The sequence below is a fragment of the Erinaceus europaeus genome, chromosome 3 (genome assembly GCF_950295315.1).
Source record: "Erinaceus europaeus chromosome 3, mEriEur2.1, whole genome shotgun sequence".
NCBI classification, from domain to species: domain Eukaryota; kingdom Metazoa; phylum Chordata; class Mammalia; order Eulipotyphla; family Erinaceidae; genus Erinaceus; species Erinaceus europaeus.
In genome coordinates, this window is record NC_080164.1 from 183,602,508 (window position 1) to 183,614,992 (window position 12,485).

At 60.4% G+C, this 12,485-nt stretch overlaps 1 protein-coding gene across 1 annotated transcript in view; it reads left to right on the top strand.

The window, feature by feature from the left end:
- The first annotated feature begins 416 nt into the window (after positions 1-416).
- Positions 417-12,485, top strand: part of PPP2R2C (protein phosphatase 2 regulatory subunit Bgamma) — a 28,890-nt gene continuing 16,821 nt past the window's right edge. Inside the window, exons 1-5 of the mRNA XM_060188563.1 lie at positions 417-575; positions 2,372-2,469; positions 6,587-6,752; positions 9,815-9,927; positions 10,601-10,778. Coding sequence (XP_060044546.1) covers positions 10,619-10,778 — 160 coding nt within the window. The 5' untranslated portion in view covers positions 417-575; positions 2,372-2,469; positions 6,587-6,752; positions 9,815-9,927; positions 10,601-10,618. The remainder of the gene's footprint in view (positions 576-2,371; positions 2,470-6,586; positions 6,753-9,814; positions 9,928-10,600; positions 10,779-12,485) is intronic.

The following is a 12,485-nucleotide window of genomic DNA, read 5'->3' on the forward strand; positions in this document are numbered from 1 at the left end:
AGGGCCTGGCGGGAACCCAGCACTTGCTGTGGCCGTGTGCCAGCCCCCCACCCTGGCCCAGCTGTCCTGGGCAGCAGGTCGTCTGTGAGCATGTGTGTGTGCGTGTGTGTCCGTGTGCGAGTGGCCAGAGCAGGGGCCAGCGGTGAAAACTTGGGGCCGGGAGGTGAGCCTGGAAGTCTGAGGAGAGGTGAGAGACAGCTGGCTCCTTACGGCTTTGGTCATGTGTGGAATCTGGAGAACTGAAAGATTTGAAGTCGTCAAAAAAGAAAAGAAGGAAAGGGAATGAAGGAAGGGAGGGAGGAAGGGAGGGAGGGAGGAAGGAAGGGGCAGTTGAACTCTCTTTTGGTGATTGCTATGGCTTTTTTGAGGGAGGGCAGAACTGTGGTGGTGGGTGCTGTGTGTCCCTTCCCCCACAGCTTTGTAATCTGATAAATCAATGTGAGGTCACTGTCCAAGGAAAGGCTCCCTAAAATGCTGGGGGCTGCAGACTCTTCCTGGTGACAGTGGGAGTGTCCCCAAATGGGTATCTCGCCAGAGCTTCAAAGCATGATGTGGTCTGGAGAGTGTTTGCAGGTGTGAGTATCTGTGTTAAGTCCAAGTGCTGCTGGATGAGGTTGGGCCCAGCTCCCAGTGGCTGGTGTCCCGGGGACGGGAAGTGGAGAACGCCAGGGTGTCAGCTCAGGCTCTGCGGTGTGGTGGCCTCGTGACGTGACTGGGCTGTGTGTGTCTGTTGTTACGGCTGAGCCCGGGCCTTGTGTGTGTGTGTGTGTGTGTGTGTGTGTGTGTGTGAAGCTTCCCCGGGCGTCCCGCCTCCAAGGCCAGGTCTGGACTGGGCCCCAGGGGCCGGCTGGGAGCCCCACAGGAGGGTGTGTTTACCTGGGTGCCTAGCAGGTTGCCCTGGAAACGTGCATCCTTGGGGTGCAGTGCAGGGAGGGGGTGGGTGGGGCCATGGGAGCTGGTGGGGGGCAGAGGGAAGCTGGCAGCATCCGTCCCCCGGGAAGGCTGGCTCTGTTCTTGCTGGGGTCCAGAGTCTGGGCCGGCAGGTGGGGCTGTGGGGACTGGCCTTGCCCTGAATGAGTGCACCCCAAGGGGGCCTGTGGGGACAGCTGGCCCTGAGGACCTGGAGGCCTCTATGTTCTGCTTGTTTGCCCAGAAGCAACACACACACTCGCACACACATGCACACACACAAGCACGCAGACAGGCACATAAGCCCACAGCTCTGTCCTGTCTCACCAGCTTCCTCCCGCCTCCTCTTCTTGCATGATGCTATTTTTGGGGTACTAAGAGCTCAACGCCATGGGCTGGGGTTCAGGGTAGCCTCGAGTGTGCTGCCCCCCCCACAGCTGGCCCCCTTCCACCACTCAGAGAAAGCTGTCCCCTCCGCTCTCCACGACTCCCCATGCGGCCTAATGCTGGCCAGGGACCCAGCACCAGGGACCGTGGCAGAAGGGTGGAAATGGCCCACCTGGCGTCGGGGTCCATGGTGGCCAGTGATGGTCACTCAGCTGCAGGCAGGGTCTGTGGCTTTCGGGGCAGGTGTGTGTTGGGGGCCTCTGCTGGTTCCTGTGCTGAGTTGGGGGGGCCCTGCGGGGGCTGGCTTATCTCCGGAAGTAACTGTCACATCCCCGCCCCCCGCAGGTCCTGCTGACTTGGCTGAGACTCAGACGGCAGCTGGCCTGCTGGTGTCCCCAGGCCCGGACTGGGGGGTGGGGGGCTGGGGGCAGTTCCCTGGTCTAGAGGGCAGGCCATACCTCTGCCAGGGGAGGGGGGAAGCTGTGGGCCTGGCGTGGTCAGTCTTGGGGTCACAGGTCACTCTGACCTCACCTGTGGCAGGGGGCTCTGCCAGCCAGGGAGAGATCTGCATCCTTCCAGTGGGGGAGAGACTGGGGGTGTGGCTGGGGTCTGGAGAAAATCAGGGAGACCCCCCCCCAACTTAGGGGTTCCCCTGACTCAAGGCAGGCTGCAGAGGAGGGGCTGGGGGTGTGCCTGGAGTAGCCTGTGGGGCTGGCACCCCGTGACTCAGGCACCTTGGCCCACGCAGCACAGCGGAGTTTTTTTTTTTTTTTTGGGGGTGGACGGGTGCAGCTCAGCTCTGCTCTCTCAGAAAGCAGCCAGGAGGGGAGCTCTGAGTCCAGGCTGGGCTGTGAAGTGACGGGCACCCTCCCGGGGGCTCAGGGGGCATGCACCCTGGACGCTGTTCCCCATGGGTTTGTGTCAGGTCTGCAGGAATCTGGCTGCCCCTTGAGACCCCCGCAGATGGGAAGGTGAGGCGGGGACCCCAGGGTGGCCCGGTCTGGGGTGTGGGGAGCGGTGGGGGTGACCGGCTTGCCGCCCTCTTGCTGACTTCTCCCTCTCCTTCTCTCTCCAGCTGACATCATCTCCACCGTCGAGTTCAACCACACCGGGGAGCTGCTGGCCACGGGCGACAAGGGCGGCCGGGTGGTCATCTTCCAGCGGGAACCGGAGGTGCTGGCTAGGGGCTAAGGGGGCGCTGGGGACCTGGGGGGCCAGAGACCAGGGGTGCTGGGGACCAGGGGGGCTGGAGGGCCAGGGCTCAGAGGCCTGGGGGCCAGGGGCCGGGGGCCGGGAGTCTGGGGACCAGAGCCTGGGGGACTGGTGCTCTGGGAGTCTGTGAGGCCAGGGACTGACTGCAGGCTAGAATCCTAGCCAAGTGCTACCCCACCAGTAATGGTATGCCTCCACTTGCTGGGTGCTGGGCAGCAAGGGGGACTCACCCAGGGAGGAAGTGGGAAGGGTCAAGTCCTCTCCGCTGTGGGCCGGCCCTCACTCAGGCTGGCTGCCACCTTGCCCAGCTGACCCCAGGCCAAGGTTGGGCGTCCGAAGGTGTGGGGCCCAGGCAGGCTCTTCCTCCCCCTCCTCCCCCCGGCCCTTGGCCTCTCTGACATCCTGCTGAGGAACAGACCCTGTCTCCTGCACCTTGCTGCATCCCCTACAGCCTTCCCTGCCTCCCCTGGCTGCCCGCCATGGCGGGGGCCGGGGTGAGACACCCCATCTTATAGAGGAGGGTGCGGGAGAGGTCACCCTGTTGTTTTTGATGGGTTAGGTTGTTTTCGCCAGGCTGGCTTCATGGGCGGGTAACAGACAACCAGGGACTCATGGTTGAGCTGTAGGCAGTATCTCTTTATTCATGCAGGAGGCAGCCGAGCTAAGCTAAACTCTAGGTAAAGTAAAACTCACAATGCTGTCTTTATATATACTTGCCAAGTAAGGTGGAAACAGGATGTGACATAGAGAGGGTGGAGAGAAAAGTGACTGGTGAAAATCAGAGTGTGACAAAGAGGGGGCAGATTAGGTGAGAATCCTATCACTGAACCACAAATGCCCTGGAGGGAGGGTGGAACTTGTTAACAGTGGTTATGTAAATAGAATGAAGTGGTTATGTAAATAGAATAGTGTTAAGCAGGGGGGATTTAAACCAAATGAAACAGAAGGAGTCTCATGCATACCAACATCACCCCACACCAGGACTGACCCCAGCTCCAAGGCCAGTGTGTCTTGTCACTTACTTGGGACAGCAAGGGGGCCGAGAAAGCGGGAGCGGTCGCCATGCCCGTGTGGATGCTGCGTGAGGGGTTGTCTGCTCACACACCGGCTCGGTTCAGCCAGGGGACGAGTTCAGAAGGGGCACAGCTCACCTTGACACTGGCAGCTGTTTTAACAGGGCCCAGGCAGTGGCACACCTGGTAAAGCACACTCGTGACAGTGCAGCAGGACCCGGTTCAAGCCTCCCCTCCCCACCTGCAGGGCGGGAAGCCAGGCAGCAGGAGCCATGTCCAATAAAATGGAAAAATGGCCACCAGGAGCAGTGGATTTGTAGTGCCCGCACCAAGCTCCAGCGATAACACTGGAGGCAAAAAAAAAAAGGGGGGGGGGTGGGAAGAAAGAGAGAGAGAAGCCTAATGACTAAGACCTGGGGCTGAGGTTCCAAGAGGAACCCGCTTCCCCTCGGGGCTGAGGCCTGACCCTTTTCCTGCCCCGAGGGAGAATGGCCTGAGCGGCACCTGGGTCTCCCGGTCCCCATCTCACTCACCTCTGTCCCCACAGGCAGGGGCAGGGCAGGGGCATGGAGAGCAAACGGATGAGAAGTCTAAACATGGACAGGCTGCCAGACTTCCAGAAGCAGCTCCTTTCTCCTAAGCACAGCAACAAGGCTTTTGGTGGGGTTTCCGACAGTCTCATCACCCCCCCCCCCCCCGCGCGCTGCCTGGAGGGGGCATCTCTGCCGCCCGGAGGAGCCAGCTCCCCTTGAAGTCTGGGTGGGACAGCAAGAGACACTACAGGAGGCGGGTTCGAGCCCCTGCCTGCCACGTGGTGCACCTGCTGGGTGGGGGAAGCTTCCTGGGCAGTCCTGCAGTGTCTCTCTATCTCTTGGTCTCTCTTTTTAAAATGATATATTGTATTTATTTATTTTTATTAATTTTATTTTGCCTCCAGGGTTATTGCTGGGCTCGGTGCCTGCACCATGAATCCACTGCTCCTGGAGGCCATTTTTCCCCTCCTTTTGTTGCCCTTGTTGTTGTAGCCTTGTTGTGGTTATTATTGTTGCTGTTGATGTCATTGTTGTTGGATAGGACAGAGAGAAATGGAGAGAGGAGGGGAAGACAAAGAGGGGGAGAGAAAGACAGACACCTGCAGACCTGCTTCACCGCCTGTGAAGTGACGCCCCTGCAGGTGGCGAGCCGGGGGCTCAAACCGGGATCCTTCCGCCATGCTGAGATAGCCTGAGGGTGCTTCTTCCTAGGCACGTGCTCTCTGGGTTGCAGAGAAATCGACTGGAGCCAACCTAGGCTGCTGGGAGAGGGATCAGGAACTTGTGTTGGGCTAGCATCGGAGGAGAGAGACTCTGGGACTCGCGGGGCAGGAAGGCAATTCAATGTGTTTAATTAGAAAAGATTCTGTATTTATACTCACCAAGAAGGAAATAGTAGGGTTTGGCCATGGGTCTGGGTCTGGGTCTGGGGTCTGGGTCTGGGTCTGGGGTCTGGGGTCTGGGGTCTGGGGTCTGGGTCCGGGTCCGGGTCTGGATCTGTGTCTGGGCCTGGTTCTGGGTCTGGGGTTTGGGGTCTGGGTCTGGGGTCTGGGGTCTGGGGTCTGGGCCTGGGCCTGGGCCTGGGTCTGGGTCTGGGTCTGGGGTCTGGGTCTGTTGTCTGGGTCTGGTCCTGGGCCTGGACCTGGGCCTGGGCCTGGGCCTGGGTCTGGGTCTGGGTCTGGGGTCTGGGTCTGGGGTCTGGGTCTGTGTCTGGTTCTGGGGTCTGGGGTCTGAGGTCTGGGTCTGGGTCTGAGGTCTGTGTCTGGGGTCTGGGGACTTTGTCTGGGTCTGGGTCTGGGTCTGGGGTCTGGGGTCTGGGGTCTGGGCCTGGGCCTGGGTCTGAGGTCTGGGTCTGGGGTCTGTGGTCTGGGCCTGGGTCTGAGGTCTGGGTCTGAGGTCTGGCTCTGGGTCTGGTTCTGGGTCTGTGGTCTGGGTCTGGGCCTGGGCCTGGGCCTGTGTCTGGGGTCTGGGGTCTGGGTCTGGGTCTGGGTCTGGGTCTTTGTTTGGGATCTGTGGTCTGGTTCTGGGTCTGGGGTCTGGGATCTTGGGTCTGGGTCTGGGCCTGGGTCTGGGGTCTGGGTCTGGGTCTGGGCCTGGGCCTGGGCCTGGTTCTGGGGTCTGGGGTCTGGGTCTGGGGTCTGGGCCTGGGGTCTGGGTCTGGGGTCTGGGTCTGGGGTCTGGGTCTGGGGTCTGGGTCTGGGCCTGGGTCTGTGTCTGGGGTCTGGGGCTGGGTCTGGGTCTGGGTCTTTGGGATCTGTGGTCTGGGGTCTGGGGTCTGGGTCTGGGTCTGGGTCTGGGCCTGGGTCTGGGTCTGGGCCTGGGCCTGGTTCTGGGTCTGGGGTCTGGGGTCTGGGCCTGGGGTCTGGGTCTGGGGTCTGGGGTCTGGGTCTGGGTCTGGTTCTGGGTCTGGGCCTGGGCCTGGGTCTGGGTCTGGGGCTGGGGTCTGGGGCTGGGTCTGGGTCTGGGTCTTTGTTTGGGATCTGTGGTCTGGGTCTGGGTCTGGGCCTGGGCCTGGTTCTGGGTCTGGGGTCTTGGGTCTGGGGTCTGGGTCTGGGCCTGGGTCTGGGGTCTGGGGTCTGGGTCTGGGTCTGGGGTCTGGGTCTGGGTCTGGGTCTGAGGTCTGTGTCTGGGTCTGTGTCTGAGGTCTGGGTCTGGGGTCTGGTGTCTGGGTCTGGGTCTGGGGTCAGGGTCTGGGTCTGGGGTCTGGGATCTGGGGTCTTGGTCTGGTGTCTGGGTCTGGGGTCTGAGGTCTGGGTCTGAGGTCTGGGTCTGAGGTCTGTGGTCTGTGTCTGGGGTCTGAGGTCTGGGTCTGAGGTCTGGGTCTGGGTCTGGGTCTGGGTCTGGGTCTGGGCCTGGGTCTGGGATCTGGGTCTGGGTCTGGGCCTGTGCCTACCGAGCATGTTTCCCCCGCAGCGTGGCCAGGGGTAGGAGTGCGCCGTGCATAGCAGGTGCTCCATCAGCCGGATCCCTGGCCGAGGGGGCTGCGTGGCCGTGGGGTGACTCGGGGGACTCACCACCCCTCATCCCCCCCAGAGCAAGAATGGGCCCCACAGCCAGGGGGAGTACGACGTGTACAGCACGTTCCAGAGCCACGAGCCCGAGTTCGACTATCTCAAGAGCCTGGAGATCGAGGAGAAGATCAACAAGATCAAATGGCTCCCCCAGCAGAACGCCGCTCACTCCCTGCTGTCCACCAACGGTGAGGGCCGCCGGGGAGCGAGGCTGTGCGCGTCTCTGCGCTTGTCAGTCTGTGTGTCCGTGTGTCTGATGGTGTCTCTGTGCGACTCGCTGTGTGTCTGTGTGTATTCTGTGTGTCTGTGTGAATCTCTGTGTCTGGTGGTATCTCTGTGTGACTGAGTGTGTCTGTGAATCTCTGTGTCTTATGGTGTCTCTGTGTCTGCATGAGTCTCTGTATCTGTGTGAGTCTCTGTGTCTCTGTATGTCATTTAAAAATTATTTATTTATTTACTCCCTTTTGTTGCCCTTATTTTTTTATTGTTGTAGTTATTGATGTTGTTGTTGGACAGGACAGAGAGAAATGGAGAGAGGAGGGGAAGACAGAGAGGGGGAGAGAAAGACAGACACCTGCAGACCTGCTTCACCGCCTGTGAAGCGACTCCCCTGCAGGTGGGGAGCCGGGGGCTCAAACCGGGATCCTGATGCCGGTCCCTGTGCTTTGCGCCACGTGCGCTTAACCCGCTGAGCTACCGCCCGACCCCGGGTCTTTTTCTCAGTCACTGAAGAGGTTCTTTCCTGCCTCTCTGAGTCATTCCCAGTCTGGGGGGCTCATTGCCTGGTGCCTCCACTACCCCCAGCAGCCATGTTTTCCACTTTTTAAAATAGAAGTGAGAGGCGGAGAGAAGGGGAGACCCCTGCAACACTGCTCCACCACTCATGACGCCTCCCCACTGCAGGTGGGGACCGGGGACTTGAACTTAGGTCCTTGTACATGGTGACATGTCCGCTCTACCAGGTGTGCCACCACCCACCTGCTCCCCCTTCAGTTTTTAAAAATCTCCTTGTTCATCTGCTAACACGAGACGGGGAATAGGCGAGTAGCAGCGGGAACCGAGCAACTGAACCGAGCCTCATGCCTGTGAGTCCAGCTCCGGTGGGGTCCCTGCTCCGGTCCTGCTGGCCTCAGCCCTCTTCCTCTCCTGGACCTGGTGGGACCCTGGCTGGTTGCTGTGTGACGGTTTTCCCAGAGAGGCAGAACTGATAGGCCGTGTGTGTGTGTGTGTGTGTGTCACTGTGTGTGTATGTCACTGTGTGTGTGTCACAGTGTGTGTCACTGTGTATGTATGTCACTGTGTGTGTCACTGTGTGTGTATGTCACTGTGTGTGTCACAGTGTGTGTCACTGTGTATGTATGTCACTGTGTGTGTCACTGTGTGTATGTCACTGTGTGTCACTGTGTGTGCTACTGTGTGTGTCACTGTGTGTGTATGTCACTGTGTGTCACTGTGTGTGTCACTGTGTGTGTATGTCACTGTGTGTGTCACAGTGTGTGTCACTGTGTATGTATGTCACTGTGTGTGTCACTGTGTGTATGTCACTGTGTGTCACTGTGTGTGCTACTGTGTGTGTCACTGTGTGTGTATGTCACTGTGTGTCACTGTGTGTGTCACTGTGTGTATGTCACTGTGTGTCACTGTGTGTGTCACTGTGTGTGTATGTCACTGTGTCACTGTGTGTGTATGTCACTGTGTCACTGCGTGTGTCACTGTGTGTGTGTCACTGTGTGTGTCACTGTGTGTTATTGTGTGTGTATGTCAGTGTGTCACTGTGTGTGTCACTGTGTGTGTGTCACTGTGTGTCCCTGTGTGTGTGTCACTGTGTGTGTTACTGTGTGTGTATGTGACTGTGTGTCACTGTGTGTGTCACTGTGTGTATGTCACTGTGTCACTGTGTGTGTCACTGTGTGTGTATGTCACTGTGTGTCACTGTGTGTCACTGTGTGTGTCACTGTGTGTGTGTCACTGTGTGTTACTGTGTGTGTATGTCAGTGTGTCACTGTGTGTGTCACTGTGTGTGTCACTGTGTGTGTCACTGTGTGCCACTGTTTGTGTTACTGTGTCACTGTGTGTGTGTCACTGTGTGTCACTGTGTGTGTGTCACTGTGTGTCACTGTGTGTGTGTCACTGTGTGTACAGTCAGGCAGAGATAGGTGTATCTTTTATTTCCAGTTTTATTTTGATTTCTATTGAACAAAGAGAAATTGAGAGGGGAGAGAGAGATAAGGAAGGAGAAAGACAAACACCTGCAGTCTCGCTTTATCTCTCAGGAACCTCCCCTGCAGGGAGCTTGAACCGGGGGACCGGGGGCTTGAACTCAAATCCTTGGGCACTGTGATGTGTGAGCCGACTGGGTGCACTGCCACCCGACCCCCACAGGCGTGTTTTAAGGGACTGTCCTTTTTTTCTTTTTTAAAAAAAGAGTATTTTATTTATTAGTGGATAGAGGTAGAGAGAAATTGAGGGGGAGGGGGAGATAGAGAAGGAGAGAGACAGACACCTACAGCCCTGCTTCCCTCAGGAAGCTTTTCCTCCGCAGGTGGGGAGCCAGGGCTCGAACCTGGGTCCTTGTGCTTTGTAACAGGTGCACTTAAGCAGGTGCGCCACGCCTCGCCCCTCAAGGGGCCGTCCTTTGCAGTGATAGAGGTTCGCGGCTCTTCATCTGCAGGCCCAGGCTGGAAGGGGCTTCTGCACTTCGAGTCCCCAGACCGCCTGCGGTGGGGGGCCCCCACGTCCCCCAGAGCTCTGGGTGATTTTTCTCTTAAGTCTAAACCCTGGGTGCAGCCTCCACCCTGTCTCCCGTAAAGGTGACGCTCCCGGCTGTCTGAAAACACTCCCTCAGTTACGCATCTGGCCAAGTACCTGGGCTGTGGCTTAGCCGCCGACGCTTCGAGCTGGCCCTGGGTCTGTGACGCTCGCAGGTCTGAGGTCCAAAGCAGGACCTCGGGGCCGAGGCTGGGGCCCTGGAGGACTGCCCCCCACCCCGAGTGGCAGGACACCCTCAGAGGTGGGGAATACTGAGCGACTCCAGGCCTCTGCTGGTCACCTGGGGCTTCCTGGGGGTTGACCGCACGCCCTCTGGCCAGTGTTGGGGTCCACACCAGGAGCTGGGGGTGGAGGCCGAGGAGCGGGAGGGGTGGGGAGAGCAGGCTCCCGCATCTGGGAGCCCGGCGGGGTGGGCCGGCTGGGGGTCCGCGTTCCTCGGCCGTCCTCACCCAGCTTTCCGTCTTGCTGTCTGTGTTTGAAGATAAGACCATCAAGCTCTGGAAGGTCACGGAGCGAGATAAGCGGCCGGAGGGCTACAACCTGAAGGACGAGGAGGGCAGGCTCAAGGACCTGTCCACCGTCACGTCTCTGCAGGTGTGACCCACAGTCCTCCCCGCGGCCCCGTGCACCGTGCGATCCAGGGGGTGGGGGTGAGGGCACCGGGCCTCGGGCCTCTCCACGCCTCCGGGCAGCCTCCCCGGCCCGGTGTCTGACTTGCTGTTAAGACAGAATTTGAGGGGGCCGGGCAGTACTACACCTGATGGTGCCCACGTGTCACGTGTACAAGGCCAAGGGTTCAAATCCCTGCTCCCCGCTGAAGGGCTAGTAGAGCGGCAGGGCTGCAGATATCTCTCTCTCTTTATCTCTCCCTGCTCTCTCAATGTCTCTGTCCTGTCTGATGATAAATCAGTATTTAAAGGGGCCTGGCAGTGGCTAAGCTGGTTGAGCGCACCCGTTATAGGGCACAGGGTTCAAGCCCTCGCCCCCTGCAAGGGGGAAGCTTCACGAGCGGTGAAGCAGGGCTGCAGGTGTCTGTCTCTCTCCCTCTCTGTCTCCCCCAGCCCCTCAGTTTGTCTCTGTCTCTATCAAAGAAAAGAAAGAAATTGGCGGAGGTGGGGGAGGAGAGAGCTGGGAGCCGTGGGTCGGTGGTGCAGGGACGGAATCGTGGTGACCGGGACGCAGGGGCCTTGGTCAGGGCTGGGCGGGCAGGGGCGCCGGGTGGAACGCACACGTCCCTGCACAGAGCCCAGTCTGACCCCCCCCCCAGGTGCCGGTGCTGAAGCCAATGGACCTGATGGTGGAGGTAAGCCCCCGCCGCGTCTTCGGCAACGGCCACACTTACCACATCAACTCCATCTCGGTCAACAGCGACTGCGAGACGTACATGTCAGCCGACGACCTGCGCATCAACCTGTGGCACCTGGCCGTCACCGACCGCAGCTTCAGTGTCCTGCCCGGGGGGGCTGGGGGGGCCGGGAGGCGGGCAGGTCGTGGGGAGGGGACAGGGATGGGGCTGGGGACCAGGGGTGGAGATGGGACAGAGCTGGTGTGGGGACAGGGACGGGGCTGTGACCAGGGACTGGGCTGGAGACAGGGACGGGTGGGGACAGGCACGGGGCTGGGGACAGGGACATGGGTGGCACAGGGATGTGGCTGGGGACAGGGATAGGGTGGGGACAGGTACGAGTTTGGGGATAGGGACGGGGCTGGGGACAGGGACGGGTGGGGATGGGACAGGGCTGGTGTAGGCATAAGGATGGGGCTGTGAACAGGTACGAGGCTGGGAAAAGGGACAGGGGTGGGGATAGGGATGTGGCTGGGGACAGGCACTGGGCTGGGGACAGGGGTGGGGACAGGAATGTGGCTGGGGACCAGGGGTGGGGATGGGACAGGGCTGGTGTGGGGACAGGGACGGGGCTGGGGACAGGGCTGGTGGTACAGGGACTGGGCTGTGAACAGGGACGGGGCTGGAGACAGGGACACGGGTGGGGACAGGCATGGGGCTGGGGACAGGGACGGGGCTGGGGACAGTGACAGGGTGGGGACAGGCACTGGGCTGGGAACCAGGGCTGGGGACAGGGACAGGGTGGGGACAGGGACATGGGTGGCACACGGACGGGGCTGGGGACAGGGACCTTGTTGGGGAGAGTAATGGGAAGTAACAGGGACAGGGTGGGGACAGGGACAGGGTGGGGACAGGGACATGGCTGGGGACAGGGACATGGGTGGCACAGGGATGAGGCTGGGGACAGGGACAGTGTTGGGGAGAGTAATGGGAGGTAACAGGGACAGGGTGGGGACAGGGACTGGGCTGGGGACAGGGACAGGGTGGGGACAGGGCCATGGCTGGGGACAGGGACATGGGTGGCACACAGACAGGGCTGGGGACAGGGACCGTGTTGGGAAGAGTAATGGGAGGTAACAGGGACAGGGTGGGGACAGGCACTGGGCTGGGGACAAGGACTGGGGTGGGGACAGGGAAGTGGCTGGGGGCAGGGACGTGGCTGGGGACAGGGACATGGGTGGCACAGGGATGGGGCTGGGGACAGGGACAGTGTTGGTGAGAGTAATGGGAGGTAACTGGGACAGGGTAGGGACAGGGTGGCGACAGGGACTGGGCTGGGGACTGGGCCGTGGCTGGGGACAGGGACATGGGTGGCACAGGGGTAGGGCTGGGGACAGGGACCATGTTGGGGAGAGTAATGGGAGGTAACAGGGACAAGGGGGGGACAGGGATTTTGTTGGGGACAGGGATGGGGCAGGGGACAGTGACAGGGGTGGTCACTGGGACAGGGGTGGATACAGGGACAGGGCTGGGGACAGTGACGGGGCTGAGTACAAGGACAGGGGTGTGACAGGGACAGGGGTGGGGATGGTACAGGGGACAAGGACAGTGCTGGGAACAGGGACAGGTTGGGGACAGTGATGGGGCTGGGGATAGGGACGGGGCTGAGGTCAGTGTGCGGGCAGGGTCGTGGCTGGTAGCAGACAGGGATGGGGACAGGACAGGGACGGGACGGGGATGGGATGGGGACCAGGGAGGAGATGGAGACAGAGACAGGGATGGATGGGTGGGGACAGGGAGGAGTCACGGACTGGCTGGGAACGGGGACCCAGGTGAGAGCCAGCTCCTCTGTGTCTGGGCTGATCAG